Genomic DNA, 19,673 nt, shown 5'->3' on the forward strand with positions numbered 1-19,673 from the left:
GTCTTTTTTTTAACGGGTTACGTTCACTACACCGTAGTCACTTCAATGAAAGTCTATAATGTAAACATTTTCAGATTTGAAATATCATTAGCCAACATGTATTTTTTGTGCTTGAATGGAGTTTTTCAAACCCCGCTTTATAAACAACAAAACAAGTCTTGTATTTGTCTCCTTGAAGACAAGGATTTGTTTCATTAATAAACAAACAAACAAAAAGATACAAACAGTGAAGACAAGCAAGTATTGAGTCACTTGTTGCTGAGGTTCATGGAGCGTGTCATGAGCTTTAGCAACACATGTAACTTGTCCGTGAAATTGTAGGGTTTAAAAAAAAATATTTTAAAGAAGTGTTTATTCTCTTCTTGCTCTGGTTGAGGTTGAGTGAGGAACACTTACCAGCTTGTTTGAAACACCAATGACTTTGTGTTCCAGATGATGGGGGGGGGGGGGGGGGGGGGTGCCATCGCAAAATGAAAATAGCCGGCAAGTCACTCCAGTGCCAAATGACCTTCCTCACTTCCTGTCTGTGAGGATAGGGAAACTTCAAACGGGAGGTAAGAGGTCATGGCCGCCGGGGAAGTGGCGGCGGGAGTGGAGGGATTAAAATGGATCCAAGGCCGGAGAGGGCTTTATTTTTTTATTTTGTCACAGACAAGGAAAAGACACCCTCTTCCTCTGCTGGCGCCACTCTTCCAGTTCTTCCTCCACCCATTTACTTTCAATATTTAGCAAGCAATAGATGGATATATACACAGGTACATACATAGATGGATGATAGGATAGATGGATGAGGGATGGCCAGAACAATCGATAGATGTAGAAATGGATTATGGATGAAGCGATACAAGGGGTAGATGCATGGAGGATGAATGGATCAATAGAAGGAATTAATGGGTGAACAATGAAACGACAGAGGGGATGGTTGGCCAGCATGACAGATGACTGAAGGATAGATGGAGCAATAGAAGGGATAGATGGATGGATGGATAGATGGATGAACGGAATGATAGATGAGCTAGATGGATAAAACTTGGAGGGAATCTTAGGTGGACAATGGACAACAGTCCTTGTAATAGCTGGATGAATGATTAATGAATAAATGGTGGATGAAACGCTGGACGAGTTAAGACGGACAAAGGATGGATGACCCGATGGATGGATGGATGGACAAATGACAGAGTAAACAAAAGATGGGGTAGAGGAATGATTATATGAACGATAAAGGATGGAAGTGACGCCAGAAGGAATAGATGGATGGATGAAACGAGTGATGGGTAAAATGACGACTCGAAGGATGGATGGAATAATAAACAGAGATGGATGGGTAGAATGATAGATGATGGACAGAACAAATCAGGGGATGGATGGGATGAAAGTGAATGAGTGGATGAAGGATGGATGGAACATGATGTAGTGAGTGGATGAAAGATGTCGTTGATGGGTGGTTGAAATGATAGATGGAGGGATGGAATAATGGAGGGAGCACAAAAGATGGATAATGAAAGGGTGGTACAATGGATGGTTGGCGGGGCATGGATGAATTGGAAGAGAGGAATGATTGGCAGATGGAACTACGGATAGTAAGATAGTAAGAGGACTAAAAATAAGCAAGCCAGGCATCCTTATAAATCACTTCTTTATTTAAATCAGCGTTAGGCAGTTATGCTATGAACAACAACAGTGTCCAAACAAAATGGTGGCGACAAAAGAAAAGAAAAAAAAATTAAGAGCATAGACGTACAATCAAAAATGAACTGCACTTGGCACTGGATAAGACATCCACGGAAAAGGAGGAAAAGAAAATATACAATCCAAAAATCATTATAAAAAAAAATAACATGGTCAAGTGCCTCTAGGTGACGCCAGGGGACTCGAAGAAAGAGAAAAAAAAAAGACAGCCTTTTCCATTTAAACCTTCAATGTTTTGAGGAAATATACAACACCAGGCCTTTTTGATCAACACTAAGGCATATTTAACACCCCCTCACGCTGAAAAGTACCATCACACAAAATAAGTCAAAGCAAGCTTCTTTGTTGTCTTTCATTATGTGTGTGAGCTCCTTTAAGACAGAGTTTCCCGAAACGCAACTTTTTTTCATTGGGTAATACATTTTTATGAAGTAACCAGTGCCACACCGTATCAGGGTCACTTTTGGGAGTACATTTGCAAACTTGATACTCTATTTACGGCGCTCCAGACATGCGAAGATTCCAACGACGGAAGAAGGAGCTAGTTAGCCGCCGTTACGCTCAGTCACAACCGTACTTTGTGTTCCTACAATAGACGACTCCGTGTTCTGGTTTGCAAACCACTTCAGGTAATGTAAACCGAGGGCTCGCCGTAGTGTTTATGTGACTACGCTGTGCATCCAACAACACCGCAGCTCTGCTTATTGTCCGACTACAACACAATGCCCCGTTTCAATGGCAGAAATAAACATGACATGTTTCGAGCAGGCCGGCTCACAAAAATGTACAGAGGGTTCTATGTTTACAACTGTACTAATTTAAGATGTTTGAAATGGCAGGTTAATGGATTTGTTAGCACAGCAGGGTAAGAATACGATTATATAATTTTTGGCCTCTCTCGGCTTTGTACAAATATTTACCGTAATTACAACTATAATTAGCATTCGCGTAACAGAGCAAAAGACTACAGCACGTTCCTACAAATTCGGGTTTTGTCAAATTTGGTTGGTCGCTACGAGCTCGCTACAGAGTGATTCATAACCTCGAAACGTTGTATATCGAGACTGTCATTAAATGGTGGAAATCCGTGGCTAAATTAGCGATAAAACTACAAATTACACAATGTCTTCTGTAAATGTTTGGAGATGACGAATGACTGCACAATGAACTACTTGGATACGACAAACTGTTGTTGATGTGATATTTATGGTCTCGAAGCGCATTTATACAAATACTGTCTTTCCAACTTGAAAATTGCACTAGCATAGCTTAGCAATAAGTATTACGTTGAATACAGCTGCTCACCACTGGCTTGTTGCGCAGGCGTAACCTCGAAGTCTTCTATGTCGAGAACGTCGTAACTGGGGATCCATTAACATGTACTTATGTTTTGTTTTTTTTAAAGACCACAGGTCCTCAAATTTGATTTGCTTTCTCGACAAGCTCAGACTCTCAGGATGATGTTTTCATTCACCAAGTCTCAACAAGCACCGGCTTTGAACAAATGACTGACAATAAGTTTAGTTTTCATTTATAATAATAATTAGTAGGAGTCGTAGTATTATTGCTGATTTTGTTGCTGTAATTCATAAATTATCTATAAAGTTGTGAATTGGCTTTCTCAATATATGAGCGTCCGACACAGGATGTTTCAAAGTTATCAATGGCTGCAGATGAACTAATCCAATACGACATACTTAGTACTTCATTGTTTTACAATATGGTTGACAAGTGTTTGTCGTCAAGATACTTTTTGGAATGACAACGGGTGCGTTCTGACTTGTGTACAAATTTGGGTTTCATCGCCACCGTTCCGAGGAAGGACACCCAAACTTCAGAGGGAAACGCTGCTTTGACAAGAGTTCAACTTCATTAAAACCAAACTTCTGTTATCAGGGTTACACTCCATTTACAATGGTAGTAGTGCACTGCAACAAAGGAGAGGGTGAAAAAAAAGAAGAAAAAGACGGCAAAAACACAATGACAGAAAGTAAAGTCATCCCTCTCCCTGGTAAGAAAAAAAACCCAAAAAAACAAGTTGCTTATAAAAAATGTGATTAGTTGCAGGGAAAAAAATGCTGGGTGTACCCTGATTGTGATATCAAAAAACTTGTAGGCTTCCCTTCAAGATGTCCCCGACTTTCTCGGTAAATTGACGATGACGTCAACCTTTTTTTTTTTAACGCTATATGGGAATTGTGCAAAAAAGATGGAACCGTTTGTTAGGAAAGATTAAAGCGGGAAAGGAGAAAGGCGACAGTGGGAAACAGAAGAAGGATAAATAGATATATTTTTTGTGTTTATGTTTTCCTGTGTGTGGGTGTGCGTGCGTGTGAGAGAGGATGTGTGTGTGAGTGAGGATGTTTTTTTTGTTTTGTTTTTTTTTTATCTGACGGTGACACCCAGCTTTTGCAGAACGCGCACCCCCTTCTCCTGGTACTCCTCGCGGGTGAGCCAGAAGTTGTCCTTGTCCTTCATGATGTCGGCGAGTACCGCCCCGCCAAGGAAGACCATGTGCTTCCGCCTGGGAGGGTCCTCGATGCGGATCTTGAATTTCTGTTTACAAAAAAAAAAAAAAGGCAGGAAGTGAACGTTAGACACTTCCTGATTTGCAAGTATCCACGTGAGAGGAGAACGAAAACGCCACAAAACTTAAAGGGGGATTCAAACCGATCCATCCCTGGATTGTAGCTCAGTTCTCCTGTTTATGCGACTCTAACCACTATGAATCAACGTGCTGACAAAATTCATTTGGGGGGGGAAAAAACGGAAGCACGAAAAAGGGACCGTTTTTCTACACAGACAAATGTTATTTTGGTTATAGAAAAAAATTGCCGCAATGGTGGCAAGCCAGGAGGTGATTGTCCGTAAAAGACAGAAAATGTCCAAAATTGGGTTGTTTCACATTTACAAGGAAGATAAAAGTGCGATGCGCAGCACAACAGCACCTCTGTTATTGCAAACGCCAAACACACATGACCAGTAACAAACATATACTTACAATGAAAGCGATTTTTGGAGAAAAGGAACGATGTGCTTGTAAAACATTTATACGCAATCTTTTATGGCCACAGATAACACACGCAGGCACCCAACGTGCAGACTGACTAAGATGAGCAAACAACTGGCACGCATATATTCACCGGGCGAGGCCTTTCAAGTCACAGATAGTACAGTGAAGAATGCGAAGACGGTGACTCGAGTGAACGGAAATATTAATTCTGCTACCTCACATACAAATATTGTCTTTAACTTAATTAACTTTAATCTGATTATGTTACTAATCGAGGGGATACGTAGAATATGTGATTCTGTAAATACTGGAGACTTGCAACTCTATAAAACACATAGTTGAGATGCTTAGACAACAAATTAGCATATATTTGGACAAAAACGAGAACTCAAGTCAAGGTGTGCTTTTTCTTTGGTATTTTGGCAAGCTTTTTCTTCAGGGGAAGGAAGGGTGTTGTTAAAAATGATAATTTTATTGTTTTGTCCAAAAAGTTTGAGCACCCCTGACCTAAAGGATTTATGTTTAAAGGAGTAACCTTCTTGGAAACAGTTGCTTGACAGGATTGTTTAACAGTCATCGACATTGCATTTCATAATGTGTTTTTTCCAAGTTTAAAATGAACAGTGGTCAACTGAACTAATTAGATATTGCTACTTGGGCTATCAAACAGCGATTTTATCACCAGCTATACACCAATTCCTATACTCATTGGACACAGGGCATCATCTGGTGGCAGGTGAGGGTACTGCACCAGTTCGACGTACAGAGGGGGCCATCACTGTGTTTGAAAGGTATGCAGGTGTTGTTATATTTAGAGTCTAAATTATAAATACTGTTAATTACATCCAAAAATATTTCAATTACTCCCAGAGGGTCTGAGCAAACGTTTGCTGTACTCGGCTTGCGACTCTAATGGTTATTTTAGCAGAACCACAAGCGAATTTCTCACCGATAGCTTGTCCACATCCCCCTTGAGCACACGCTCCAGGTACAGCTGCTTGAGTTCCCTCTCCAGTCGCGAGGGCAGCCCCGGGTACATGGTGGACCCCCCCGACAGTACAATGTGTTTGTAGAACTCGGGCCTGGTGAGAAAGAATTTTGGTTCAAAATGCTCCGTCGTATCAGATCTGGAAGGAAGCGCCGGTCGCGGGCCCGGCCGCTCACCTGGTGTCGATGTCAGCCGCCTGGATGGTGTTGAAGAGCAGCTCGGCCACGCCCACGCCCTCCACGTTGATGAGGTGCGGCTGGAAGAGGGCCTCGGGCGCCTCGAAGCGCTCGCCGCCCACCTTGATCACACGGCCGTCTGGCAGCTGCAGACGCGTGGGAGGGAGGACGGTCATGAAAGGAAAGAAAGAAGGGGGGGGGGGCATTTTAACAGAATTCCAGCAGAAAAAAAAGCTTCAGGAACTCTACAGGTACTGTTTTCTGTCATGCAAATGTAAAAATGAGCCAGTGTCAATTTGATGCATCAATAAAGATGTATTGTGATACACTCACGCAAATGCCAAGACTGGCTTTTGTTACCGTGACAACCAGAGTTTGAGTGTGGGGATGAAAACTTGGCAACCGCCATCTCAACAGTTTTTTTATTTCAAAGATGTGCCTTGCAACAAATCTGGCAACTTTTTGTGACATTTACAGAGATTTCAAGCAATCAATCCTCAAATGTATGGCAAGACCGTCCCCCAAAAAACGTAACTCAGTTTTGTGTAACAAAGTAAACGACAATTCCCAAACAACCCACGTACACGCTTGAGAACACACAAGAGCACTCACACAGACGAGAACAGGTACATGAAAACGCATGCGCGCGCATGAGAGAACAGGCAGACGAAAACACACAATGTTGACGCTAAAGCACAACTTGTAGAAGTACATGTGTGTGTGCGTCTCTATAGAAAGGCTTCATTGAGCGAATAGGAAGCCGCCGCCGCTGCTGCAAAGGTGGCTGCCCAGGAAATGATGCCACGGGCCACTCTCACATTGCTCTCCTTGTTTCGAGGGGACCCAAACACACACACACAGGCACTGAGCTCAGAGACACAACACTAGCTGGCCAAGGCATGGTTTTGGATTCTGTGGTTCTGGAGGGAGGGAGGGAGGGAGGAAAAAAAAAAAGACATTGGAAAGAAAAGCAATGCTGGCGGACAAGCACCGCCGCGCCGACCACTAGATGTTTGAATCTCAAGTTTACAGCGGCCCCCGCAACAAAGCCCGTTAATTTAAGAGTACAAGCTTGTTATATAAAGCTGTGCTTCTAAGCAAAGGGGCCACAAGTCATCCAATGGGTAAACACCGGGCTACAAATACGCTGCTTGTCAAACTATAAAAGAAAGAAAAAAAAAAAAAAACACAGCTGCGTTTATGTTGAACACATCACAAACCTTCCTATTCTTGTTTGTATATGACCCGGACTATTTCTAATCACATTAAGAACACTCACAAATTGAACTTTAATAAGTCCGAATCAATTGTAAATAAAATGTAACAGTGGGTGGCATTAAGCAGCCGGACTTGTGCATAGGAGTCCACCTATTAAATAATGAATTAATATAAAAAGGAGAACATTCGTTAATAATTCAGGAGGTGTAAAAGTCAATTCAACCACAGACCACCACCTGAAGAGGATGAAAGACTAAGCAGACTTTTACCAGCCGTTAGCTTACGCTTGCTTGTCAATTAACATCAAAATGTAGATTTTTTTACTCACTTTACTTAATTTTCAGGTTGTGACATTTGGAGTATTTCTATATTCAGTTGCTGTACCTTTTGAGTTAGTTTAGTTCTTATAGTCATGTAAAGACAGTTCAAACCTTTTCGGAACATGCCCCGGAAGTTCCATGACATTTTGAAAGCATTTACCTTGAGAAGGGTCTTCTCTTCCTCCTGAATACAAATTCTATAAGAAAAGGTTGATTTTTATATATTCCTCCTCGAAGAAAGGAGCAATCAGCCTTGTAGACCAAAACATCAAACACCTCCTGAACTGAGAAGAATCTTCTCTCGGACCTGACACATTATTACCCTCAAAAGTCAATTGCAACCATTCTCGGCTCTAGGGTAAAATTCCTGACCTATATTCATAACCACGGAAAAAATGAGGGGGAGCCAATGAAATTGAGAATTTGCTTTAACAATTATAGGGAAGTTGTTAAAGCAAAACAATGCTTCAGTGTCCGCAGCACTGCGCATAATGCCCTTGTGAGGGCAGCATAACACACAAACCAGAAAGACCACCTTGCTTCCACGTCACTTTACCGTGTAGGATTCCACCAAGACGGTGGTCTCCAGCGCCAGCTTCTGCTCTTGCTCTATGTTGTAGCCCACGTAGCACAGCTTCTCCTTCATCATGCGCACCGTCTCAAAGTCGGCCGAGTGGTTGAAGGCATATCCTCGCAGGAGCAGCAACTGCGGGAAACAGCAACATCCGTGAGAAGAAGCGAAAGTATTTGCCCAGTTGGGGGGGGGGGGGGGGGGGGGGGGAATAATCCATCAAAATAAATAAATAAATATTGGTAAGCGGTTACGGTCCTTATTTGTTCATTTCACTGCAATTTCTCCATTAAAAAAATTGGTTTATTACCAAACTTAAAACTTATATGTTTGCAGTTGAACACTGGTGTGTTGAGAGTGACACCTTGATGAGGTAGCGGGTGATGTCCCGCCCGGCGATGTCCAGACGTCTGGTCAGGTGGGGCAGGCTGAATCCTTCGTAGACGGGACAGATGTGTGTCACGCCATCGCCAGAGTCCACCACCACGCCGGTCAGAAGGCCTGTCAAACCGCACACACACAAACAAAACAATGATGTGCTCATTAAAACAGTCTTATTTAACCTCGAGTTTCTTCGGTCCATACCTTGAGCGTACAGCGTCAGCACGGCTTGAATGGCTATGTAGACTCCTGAAAACTGGTATGTCTCAAACATCACCTGCAGGGGGCGCAAAACAAATATCAGGCATGTGTGCATATTGACATTGTGGGGTTTTTGCAAAACCGCATGCCATTTTTTAATCAGGTAAATCCCCTTTGACAATGCCCGTTAAAGCTCGGCCAAGACTCTCTTGTCACGGGTTCCGTTAATTATCCAAGCTAAACTTTGCTCCTCCCTGGGGCGCCTTGACACCAATTTACAGTGCGGATAAAAATCCGCCGACACTCCCCTGTTGAGCCTAAGATAAATCAGCCCAAAACCTTTTCTACCATTTGTGTGACCTCTAACCTCTGCAACTCAATGCAAAGAGAAATTTGGGAGACGAACAGCTACGTCGCAGGGGAAAAAAAACAAAACTGAATTGCATGCGTTCGCCTACCTCGATGATTTTCTCCCGGTTCTTGATGGGATTCATGGGGGGCTCGGTGAGCAAGATCTTGCAGTTGCGCGAGTCGATGTTGAGCTTCTCGGGGCCAAATGTATAGTCCCACAAGTGCTTCATGTCGTCCCAGTTGCGCACAATGCCATTCTCCATGGGGTAGTTGACCTCCAGCATGGAGCGCAGCTCACTGGCCTCATCTCCCACCATCAAATCCTGAAAAGGAGAATGGGGAAAAGACCCAGATTTAATTTTATAGTCCAAATTCCATTTTAGGACAAATGGGCAAACTGAGTATCAGGTTAGAACTCATCTGGAATCAAACTATGCCATCACGCAACTGTCTGCTTTTGCACTCCACTCTCCAGCATGCACCATCACTCTACATGCACATAATACTTTATTTTTTTTGTTTCTGGGATGTTTGTCAGATGTGTGAAGCAATTAAATCTAGTCTCAACCTCAAGTCTGGAAATGTTCTAACCGATGATGATGGCGGCCATTTTATGAGTTTACCCATTGCAGTTTTGATTTCTGACATCTCTGCGTGTGGTCTCAAAATGGTCTCAAAAAAGTGGTGGACTGTCGAAAACAAAATGTAGCAGATGTAGAAAATATCGTAATGTGTCATGTAAAAAATGTGTTCGGGCATTCAAAATATTAGCCATTTACAAAAATGTAGGTGACATTTTAGGGTGATCCACAACAATAAGATTTAAAGGGCAATTTCATTTGACCTTCCTTAAACTACTGAATGCAAGGCAAAATTCACAACAGGTGTTTGAACTATGAAAAATTCCCAAGGGCATCGACTTCCTATGCCTTTCTGTGACTCTTCCAGTTTCTCTGCATCTCTGTTGAAACCTCCTGATGACACTGACATGGGAACATCAGTGGCCACTTCTCTCTGCAAACATCCTGTTTTATCATCCTCTTTTGTGGCGTTCAGACCTTTTAATATTTTTAATCCATTCTATTATGACATACCATATTCAGCCAATTTCCTGTTCATCATTAACTGTGTCAAAGGATAATTTTGTTTAACTTTTCAGGAAGCGCTACCAAGTGACTTTAGGGGTTCCATTTTTATTTAACTTTTATGCGCTATACATTTTAATTGCATCATTATTTAACAAAAAACAAAAAACGATGTTCAAACTGCGCATGTTTCAGTGGCTTAGGACAATATGGAATTGAATTTTTAGAAATAGGCTAACCTCGAGCCAATACTCACTCCAAAATTCAAACAATCCTTTCGCACCGAGTACATGAGGTCAAAACGACAACTTCAAATGTGTGAGTAGAAAGAACAAAGAGCAAAGAAAGTGGTCACATTATGACAGGCAGGCAAGATGATGCAAGGGAGCACACGCCATCCAACACTCACCATCTTGTGGGAATTCTACTTGGGGATGGGGGGAGGGGGCATGGAGGAAGAGGAAGTTTGTGTGTATAAAACAACAAAAGGAAAAAAAGAGATTTGTAAACAGCGAGAGGAGCTTGGAAGAACACTCACAAAACTTGACCTCGTTAACTATTTACAGTTATGTTAAATTTAATACATTTAAAGGGATTTTCAAAATACTTTTTACTTTCAGAAAACTGTACACTGGCGGCCAGCATAACCAAATTTAAACAGGAACAACTACAAAATAACGTGCCAACATAAACTAAGAACTACCACACATTTCAATAAAAGTCCTGACACAAATGTAGCTATTACGCAATATTTTGCACAATTTTAATACCCTTTCCAGAGGTCTAAATATGTCTGTGAAATGCGTTAATCAGCCACTGCCCATCATTCTCCCCCTTTGACCACAGGCCAACTCCCATTTGTGTTTATGGATTCCATTGCCAGGACAACCGGTGCGGAGGTAGGGGGTTGTTAGAAGGTGAGCCACTTCTTGTGGAATGGCAGACATAGAAGAGCTCGCTGGCAGACACTAGGATGCAAAAATAGGAGCAGCCTACTTGTCAAACCCAGAAAAAAAACAAATGTGCGTGAACCCGCAGGCCCCCCATATAGACAACATCTGTATTTTCGCTCATGGAGGCAGAACTTCATCACCAAGCTCCGTAATTACGTACATTAATCCATTAGTGAAGCAGTTCTGCACGTGTGGGATAACGCCAAACACAAATGTGGTTGATGACATCACAATTTGGCACAAAAAAAAATTACCATCCAACTCATTTTGAGAAATAGTAAGATAAAAAGATTTGTTTGGATGTTTCATTTCACATTTGATGGGAAGAGACAGACATTTTTGTGATACAAGCAATTAAAAAGTGCATTATTGATAATATGTCACTGGTGAAGTTAAATGCAATAACCATTTTGCACTTTTCATGTCTTGCCAATTTTCGTTTTTCAGAATCATCAGGTCACATTCAGTCCCTTTTTTCAGTGATAGTCCATTCAAAAATTTACTCAGAAACTGTAATTTTATTGTGTCTTTTCAGGGTGTAAGGTCGAGAGGAAAAAGGATTCTGTCGTGAATAAAGTTTTTTTTTTTAATTGGCATAAACGAATAAATAGGAGGTGTTGTGTACCTTGATCTCAATGTTTCCCACTTTGGCCGTGGAACGGATGATGGGCCTGCCCACCAAGGCGGGAAAGATGTGCTCTGGAAAGTTGGAGCCAGCATAGCCACACTTGACAAACTACAAAACAAAAAAAGTCGCAAAAGGAAATTGTGAGGATATTTAAGCACATGACATTCAGCACGACAGCACAACTACTATAATGGAGCCTGCTTTCTAAAGTTTTTTTTTTCAAACTAATTAATTTCCATGATTACTTGGGTTTCACCAATCAAAATTTTTTGTGGGTTTTCAGGGACATAAATCTGTTTCCAATTAGGAGCACCACAACAAAGACAACCTGTATCTGCTTCAAAATAATCGATAAGTGTCTCAAACAAAAGTGACCGACCACACAAGCTATGAGCCCGTCGTTCTCCTATGCAAGTTTTAATAAATGAATGCTTTAACATAATAGTCATATTTTTCTTGTAACTCTTAAGTACGTTTCCTGTAAAAGAAAGAAACTCCGTTGAATTTACAGAATACATGCACGCTGTGTCACAAGGTCAGGATGGGACTACCTCTGGCTCAATTTGAGCCAGAAAAAAACCATGTGATGGTTATATATTTAAAACGTTAATTTTTCTAAGAACATCAACATGAAAGATGTTTTGACAAAAAGTGAACGAAAGGGAGGTGGGGTGTGGGTGTAGGCTAAGATTTTCTTTGAAGGCCATATTGCACCAGGAAAAAACGGACAGCAAAAAACTCAGCATATAAAAAAAACCCCACAATTTACAAAGAGGTGTGTGGACTTTCAAAGCTATATTCTATAGCTTTAAAAGTACATTTTGAGAATGGTTTTGGTATCGTTTTAAGGTTCAGCACTTTCAGAGCCAGTTTCTTTTATAAGATATCCTTTGTCATATTTAATGTCATTAAAAATAGTGATCCATGTTAACAGAGAGGAAACAGCATTTGAATTCTTCGAAGTTTTGTCTTTTCCTTCCATTTCCAAACACACCTAAAAATTCGGAGCAGTAAGATAAAATGACTGACACGTAGACGCTAAAAAGGTGTACAGATGACACATTGTACTACAAACGTCTTTTTAAGTCTTAATGCTCTGTAACATCCTGTTTCAATGCTGACAAGCAACAAGAGGAAGTCTCTTCTGCGAAAGGGTCAACTATATGACATTCCTGCACACCGCAGTAATGCAAACCACATACCATCATGTTAATTGGCCAGCTGCTGACGCTTTAATTCATCAAAACTACAACTAGCCAACACGATTAACGCAAATAAAGGGCTCAAATATGCCTTAAAGCGCAGGTAGGGCTGCTGAGCGTGCACAATACGTGAAGATTTAACAAGTCAACCACTTCCCGGTGGTTCTGTCGATACGAAAAAACAGACTTATGCTTATTGTGATTACACGCATTTTGAGGGAAATTAATACGTCAGCAGTTTTAACAGTAATAAATCACAATGTGGCTGACGAAAAAAAGGTTACACCTTAATTGACTTGACACGGCCTAAAACAACTATGCAGAAAGCCTGGTGAAAACCCTCAAATGTTCATCACAATTTTGTTTGAATTTGGTCCAGAGATATTCAGTTCGCAAAATGTGGACGTTAAGGTGACGTTAGACCACATCAAAGGTTTCCGTTGCCCATCGGAAAACAGAAGACAGACAGCTGGAAAGCTAGCAGGCTAAGTGGCTAGCTGCAGTCGTACAAGTGGTTGTATAGCTACACGCTCTCGTTTGATATGATTTTATTTTGACGGCCAACCTTGAATGACTCAGTTCGCGCTAGGGGATTCAGTTTGGGGGGAAATAACAGCGACGTCTCTAAATGCGGTTTCCATGTCACGTCTGGATGAATGAAAATTAGCCCAGCTAGTTAGCCACACGCCCAGTTAGCATTGAGGCTCCACTTCCTGATTCTTTCAAAGCGGTGAAAATGGCGACCGCTCAACTAAACGACGGAACGAGGTTCGAAACTCACCCCGGTGCCGTTGTCACACACCACCACTTTCCGTCCCTGGCTGTCCATTCTGTCGAAAGCCCCGGTCGTCTCGAACCTCCCCGCAACTTTTCTTCAGCAAGCCCGGAAGGAAACCACGCCAGCCCGGACGAATGGAGGCGGAAGAGACTGGGGCTCATCCGGTGTGTGCGCGTGTGCGCGGACGTGTTTTGTTTGCGTGTTGATTTTGTTTATTAAATCAAAATAATACAAATAAATCACCCCCCCCCCAAGAAATAGATATCACAAAATGTGGAGATAATGCACATAGACATTTTCTTGAATTACAATGGGCTGTAAGGATTACATTTGATGTACAGTATTTGAGGCACCATACTGTAGTTGGCTCCAACTGTCAAGTTTTTGTGATTCCCACATTAAAACAAAATGTGCTTTGGTTGCATTTAATAAACTCTCAATTGCATGTTACTCACAAAATGTACCTTTTACGCCCGACGTTTTTCTCAGACACAATCCAGCAAGTCTGTTGAAAAGGTTTTTCTTTCTATGTTTTCACTAATTCTGTTTTTAAAGCCTCACAAAATGTATACATTTTGAGAATTGCGAATTTATAGTAGCCATTAAGGGCCGATATGTTGTTCAAGTTCAATTATGGTCAGCCTTGGCAGATTTGCCTGCCGACCCATTTCAGAGTCCCTGTTGAGTTATGTTATCCCAATTTTTTTTAAATTCACCAAAAATTCTAACGCAGTTAGAACCTAAAGGTAAAACAGCCACACGTAGTGGAAATAGCTGTTAGCAATTTCAGACTCGATAGTGTGACTTGTCTCCAATTTTTAAGAGTCTAGGTATGACAAGACTCATTTATGGAGCTAGCTTTTGGGTCTTTCAAGACAGAAATAAGGCTGTCCTAATGGGTCGAAAATGTGCTAGTTGTAATTGTTGCATCAGATTTTCAGCCTTGACAATGTTACCTGTGTATTAAGAGTGCCATCTAAGTGCAGAGATATGGTGGCTACAAAGGGTCAAAGTGGCATAGAAAAATGCAAACCAAACATAAAAGTGTAGATCCGTTGTCAATACACGTAAAAAATTCACAACTATTACCGGATTTATTTCTGTATTGACATTTTTGCAATACGCAGCTTTTATTGCAGTGCATGCCATTTGGATTCAAGCAGTAAACCTGAAGATTTAAAAAAAAAATCAAGATTTGTCAAGGACAAACAGGTCCCAAAAAAGAATAAATAAAAATAAATAATCTGGGTGTTGGGCAGGGGTTGGGGGGTGGAGGGGGGGAGGGGGCAGGTGCAATTGGTGGCATATAAAAGGCACAAATCATCAAGGTTGAATGGAAAAACATATTTACAATGATACAATGCAGGAACATTTTGATGACAAAACACTAAGAAGCTATGGCGTTTAACGTGCTTGTCCAATTAAGTGGACAGGGACTGATAAATAAATAGGACATAAATATAAACAGCGCAAACCTGTTAAAGTTCATAAAGAACACTGATATCATTGGAGTGCACCATTTTTTTTTAGTTTGCATTGTCAAGTTCTGTCACAGCCATGTGGTTTCTTTTGATCCTGAATGTTTTTTTAAATTCCCCAGATCATTCACAGGTCCCAGAAAAGTTTGTACTGTATTAAACAAACAACATACAAAGCCTTGTCGGGGGTTTTTTTCCCCTCTGTTCACAGTGCTTCCATGACAACTTTCCCAACCTCTGCTTGAGGGAAGAGAACAGTGTGTGAAAAATGAGAAGAGGAGGAGCACCTACTGAGAACTACTAAGCCCTAGGCTGCTCTGCTGTGAAAGAAAAAAAAAGACAACCATTACTGGAGCACGGCATCCACTAATAAAAAATCAATGCTTCAACATACTTGCACTGAGCTGATTGAAAGGCCTGTGTGTGTGTGTTTGGGCCTTGTATGTGGTTTCTGTGTGTCCTGGATAAGAGTCCTTCCTGGGCTCCTAGTATGAAAATGAAACAAAAAAGTACCATTTTGACACGGGTAGGAATAGTATTTGGATGGAATGAAATGAACTTACCATGTTCCCGGAGACCACGCCGAGACACCCGAGCAGAGTCCTATTGGTGTGGGAAGTGCCCCACCAGAACTTGAGGCTTGCGGCGCAGTGCGCGTCCTGGTGAGGGAGCCAGAACCCTGGCCAGCCCCTGTCAAAAATAAGAGCAAAGATGGTTTACAAAAAAAAAAAAAGCAGCGAAAAGGCACTTCTAGTGATCTGAAAAAGATCAAGGTCAAGATAAATCATTCCAAAACTTTTCCCACCTTCAATGTGACCTTTGACCTGTACAACACAATAGAAATTTCAAAATTCTTTCAAAAGGGGATATAAACATAACTGAAATCACATGGATGCAAAAGTGTGCACACCCTCATGACCGAGGATGTTGCTTTGTTCAGAGCAACCCAATCACATTCAAACTCATGTTCAACAGGGGCCAGCACACACCTGCAACCATTTAGAGCAGGTGTCACCAACATTTTTGAGGGTGAGAGCAACTTCATGTGTACCGATTGTGTGAAGGGCTACCAAATTGATACACGTCTGAAATAACATATTTGTCCAAAATACCTTCAATAATATGAGGATGTGTTATTTTTAATACTTGATGATTTAAATTGTCAGACTTTGATCGTGTTTCGAAATGTCTCACAGTACTGCCAATGTTTGCATTTTTAAATCATAATTTCTACTAGCAAATCACAATGTCCAGGCACTGGCGGGCTACTCAAGTGGTCTTCACGGGCTACCTGGTGCCCGCGGGCACCATGTTGGTGACCACTGATTTAGAGTGACCCTAAATAAACATCAGCTTTTCTAGTAGGCTTGTCCTGCCCTTTTTGCTTTCTCGTGGAAGTTTTTTGAGGAAACTGTTTATTTTTTGGAACAGCTCATAATTCCCTTTACATTGACGAAGCATCCTGTTCTAGATGAACAAAAGCAGATTAAAAGTGTGATGCTGACATCACTATGCTGCACTGTAGAAACCCATTTTCTGTACAAGAGACTATGGAAGAAACTGCTTTTTTTTAAAATCTCCAAATAGACTTGTAAAATTGCAACTGCATTCTAGTCTTCCCTCATCTCTTGCAATACCATCTTTAAATAACCTATGGTCATGTGGAAAAAAATATACGCAAGTAAAAGAGAAGTGTTCAGAATGACGTCTTTTTCACCTATGATCAGCTTTTTGATTTTCTCACTGATTACACTTCGAACTAGAATAAATGTAGTCTCCCGGGGCAAATCACGACTCCAAATATTTTCCTAAAGGGTTTCTTTTTTTTTTTGTCATACCCCTCAACTGTGTCTTCCGCATATTCAGGGCGACGTTGAGGCAGCAGTGCCTCCAAGCTGGGCACGTCTTCCTCCTCCTCTTCTTCCTTGCTCACAGCTGGGACCTCAATCTCAGGAAACGACGCCTGGAGGAGCTGACGGACAGGAAAGAAAAGTTACCAAAATGGCCAGTCTGCATATATTAACATTAATATAGTAACATGTGCCTGTGAGCTGAATTTTTTTCTTTGTTTTTCCTAATCCAACCTGTGTTTCCCTTACAGGAGCTTAGCCTGGGGTTGTTTTCTTCCCCCTCTGCCCTTTTTTTTTTTGTAATCTGAGAAAACAATCACAATAATGCTATTCTGATTCTAAATGTGAAAGGAATTTCAAATGAATATTTATTAGAAAAAAAGTTTTTTGTCGCCGTTATTTATTATTTTTTTTTAATAGTACTAAGGTCTTCTGGGAGGGATGCAAAGTAATAGTAGAGGCAGAGAAAGACCCCAGCTAAACTTCAGTAATAGTCATTTCAAAATTATATGACAGTTTCTTTCAACATGTGGCACCAGTACACCTCTAGTGATACATGGGCTCACTCTAGTTCTGACTTTGTAGTTCAATTTTCCTACTTTCAGACACAGCGTTAATGTTCAAACTGTGCATGATGTTACAGTAGAACTACGATGCTACTGTACTTTAATGTTGGTCATGATGGTGTTACTTAGAGCGCTCGCTATTTATTTTTTTAAGGTGGTACTTGATGTATTACGTTGCTAATTATTTTGTGGATGCCACGCTACAGCTCACGGAGCCCATTTTGATCAGCATTGCCTTAGACTACCTGAACGCTGCCTACTTGTTGCATGTGGTCATTTTGGTCTTTAAAGTCGGGCCACTTTTCAGCGCCATCTTGCTGGGTAGTGGCCGAGCAGAAGTCTGCAAAACTTTCGCTCAGGGGGAGACCTGGCGGATCCCCGGAGTTGTCGGCACAAGATTGCGAGGACTGCTTAGAGGTAGGACACGTTCCCTGAGATGAGGCACATCCATCTTCTACCATGTGATCATCATCATCATCATCATCGGTGTGGTCCCTGTGGGAGGCGCATGAGGACATGTAGGGTTCCGAGTCATCGGACGGTCTCTCCAATGAGACGCAGTCCTGATCCTCGGCGGCAGGGGACATTCGGTTATTGTCCTGAGTCCTGAGATCGAGGCGATGGTTAGAGGATCTTGGTTCGGAGTCCATGATGACATCTCGTGCTTCCTTCAGATCATGCAAGGGTGTCGTGGCACCCGTGAAGCTGCAACACCATGGGTGGGTCGCCTGCTCTGCGAACACAGCAAAATCGGCGAATCCCACCTCCCCGCCAGGGGACTCGCAGAAGCCATTAGTAAGGGGCAAAGCCGGCCCACCGGGCGGTTCTCCTTGGCGAAGAAAGTTGCGCTTGAGGTGGAACAGTGGATCAGCGGAAGTGGGGAGGCCACAAGAGAATCCCCGAAACTCTTCCTCATCTGATTGCGCCACCCTGATTTCATCATCCAATGAAGGGCGAGCTGCTGGGTGCTGATAGGTCAAAATGTTTGGCTCCATTCACTCATTCACTTGGAGGAGGAAGAAGACAGCAAAGATTAGTGTGCTAACACAGCTGTCCAATGAAATGGTTACAACAGATCCAAGATTGCTTTCTTCTTTGATAACACTTTTACAAAGAAGCTGGTGGAGGAAGATGTAAAAATGCAGACTTGACGGTCTGGCATTTGGCATTTATCACCTTTGACAGAAACCCACCGAAGGCCATGGTGTTCACTTTCACGCAGCAGCAGTGCAGAAAATTGCCAGCTTTTACACCAAAACGATCTTTCTTTCACACAGCCATTCTGCAAAACTGCCACAACAGATGAGCCGGGACTCCATCTTTGCCTTTCACGCAGAACGCAGTGAAGGTAGTAGTCACTTTAATGGAGTGACTGTAAATAATGACAGCATTGATAGTCGAAAGCTTCTTTTAGGCAGCTTGCAAAGTGGTGGCATGTGAGCAATTTAACGATAAATCTCGGCTTCTATATAACTAAAGAGTTAACAACTAAAATTTGGAGTCCCATATGTTTTGCATTAAAACGTTGGCCAGAAATGTTCACTGCTTTTAAAGAGTCATAACGTTCTTGATATTTGTCAGAATACAAGGATGCTTATATCACTGGAATCGTCTATTAAAATATTTGTCTAATAATGCTGGTTTCATGTAAGTCAATTAATCATTTACATTTCACGCTCGTACGAGCAGTAAGACGCTTAACGTGGTCACTTATCGTTTGATTGACAGGTGTCCTGGCTAGGAGCCTTTACGTACAACCAACAATCAATACAATACACTAAAAGGACCACCACCAATTATCTCGAAAGCAGACTTTTGACGAAATAACAACCAAAATAATGACGAAACTCATACTTAATCCTAAAAATTTTACTTTCTGCCAATTTGTCAAAAGGCAATTTCATGGTAAGCTATCAGTTAGCTAGCCCGTTTGATGTCGTCCAAACAATAAACACACCATTAATGACTACATAGTAATACAAAGTGATATTTTAAAACATGTACCTGTCGATCTTATTCACGTTGTTTCCCCTATGCGTGTTTTAGCCGATTACAAATTTAGCCATTATCCCCGAGTCGTGACGTCAATGTCGTCATAGGTAAGCGCCAACTCAGGTGGTCGATTATGTGTGACGACATCACAAGCGCGATCAAGCTGAGTTGCTTGAGCCCACTGCAACTTGCTGGACAAAATAATAACTGCAAGCTAATGCATGAGGGGGGGT

At 41.7% G+C, this 19,673-nt stretch overlaps 2 protein-coding genes and 1 long non-coding RNA gene across 5 annotated transcripts; 1 reads left to right on the top strand and 2 right to left on the bottom strand.

The window, feature by feature from the left end:
• The first annotated feature begins 347 nt into the window (after positions 1 to 347).
• On the top strand, positions 348 to 3,713 carry LOC127610432 (uncharacterized). Its single transcript, XR_007964849.1, has 2 exons — positions 348 to 816; positions 865 to 3,713. It is a non-coding gene; the product is annotated as an uncharacterized LOC127610432 (long non-coding RNA).
• Positions 1,620 to 13,725, bottom strand: LOC127610426 (actin-related protein 2-A). The gene is made up of 9 exons (XM_052080595.1): positions 13,558 to 13,725; positions 11,572 to 11,682; positions 9,016 to 9,231; positions 8,561 to 8,633; positions 8,340 to 8,476; positions 7,961 to 8,110; positions 5,867 to 6,012; positions 5,652 to 5,784; positions 1,620 to 4,245 (listed from the first exon to the last, which is right to left on the bottom strand). Exons 1-9 carry the CDS (start codon positions 13,603 to 13,605, stop codon positions 4,075 to 4,077), a joined length of 1,185 nt encoding a protein of 394 aa, XP_051936555.1. The 5' UTR covers positions 13,606 to 13,725; the 3' UTR covers positions 1,620 to 4,074.
• A 922-nt stretch (positions 13,726 to 14,647) lies between these two features.
• On the bottom strand, positions 14,648 to 19,614 carry LOC127610427 (uncharacterized). 3 transcript variants are annotated; one of them, XM_052080598.1, is made up of 6 exons: positions 19,453 to 19,614; positions 17,709 to 18,454; positions 16,871 to 17,004; positions 15,596 to 15,722; positions 15,427 to 15,517; positions 14,648 to 15,352 (listed from the first exon to the last, which is right to left on the bottom strand). In XM_052080598.1, the coding sequence occupies exons 2-6, from the start codon at positions 18,441 to 18,443 to the stop codon at positions 15,333 to 15,335; spliced, it is 1,107 nt and encodes a 368-aa protein (XP_051936558.1). In that variant the 5' UTR covers positions 18,444 to 18,454; positions 19,453 to 19,614; the 3' UTR covers positions 14,648 to 15,332. The 3 variants fall into 3 exon arrangements, with proteins under 3 accessions (XP_051936558.1, XP_051936557.1, XP_051936556.1); XM_052080597.1 differs by having other exon boundaries at positions 14,648 to 15,349; positions 17,694 to 18,454; XM_052080596.1 differs by having other exon boundaries at positions 17,694 to 18,454.
• Between the last annotated feature and the right edge of the window lie 59 nt (positions 19,615 to 19,673).

The sequence above is a fragment of the Hippocampus zosterae genome, chromosome 11 (genome assembly GCF_025434085.1).
Source record: "Hippocampus zosterae strain Florida chromosome 11, ASM2543408v3, whole genome shotgun sequence".
NCBI lineage: Eukaryota > Metazoa > Chordata > Actinopteri > Syngnathiformes > Syngnathidae > Hippocampus > Hippocampus zosterae.

Coding starts and splice junctions, on each gene's coding strand:
- LOC127610426 (XM_052080595.1), bottom strand. CDS start 13,605: ATGGACAGCCAGGGACGGAAAGTGGTGGTGTGTGACAACGGCACCGGG. Junction 8,634..9,015: donor ACCGGGAGAAAATCATCGAG/GTAGGCGAACGC, acceptor CGCCCCCTGCAG/GTGATGTTTGAGACATACCA. Junction 5,785..5,866: donor GCGGCTGACATCGACACCAG/GTGAGCGGCCGG, acceptor CTTTCTCACCAG/GCCCGAGTTCTACAAACACA.
- LOC127610427 (XM_052080596.1), bottom strand. CDS start 18,443: ATGGAGCCAAACATTTTGACCTATCAGCACCCAGCAGCTCGCCCTTCA. Junction 17,005..17,693: donor AACAAGTAGGCAGCGTTCAG/GTAGTCTAAGGC, acceptor CCTGTCCGTCAG/CTCCTCCAGGCGTCGTTTCC. Junction 15,518..15,595: donor GCGTGGTCTCCGGGAACATG/GTAAGTTCATTT, acceptor TTTTCATACTAG/GAGCCCAGGAAGGACTCTTA.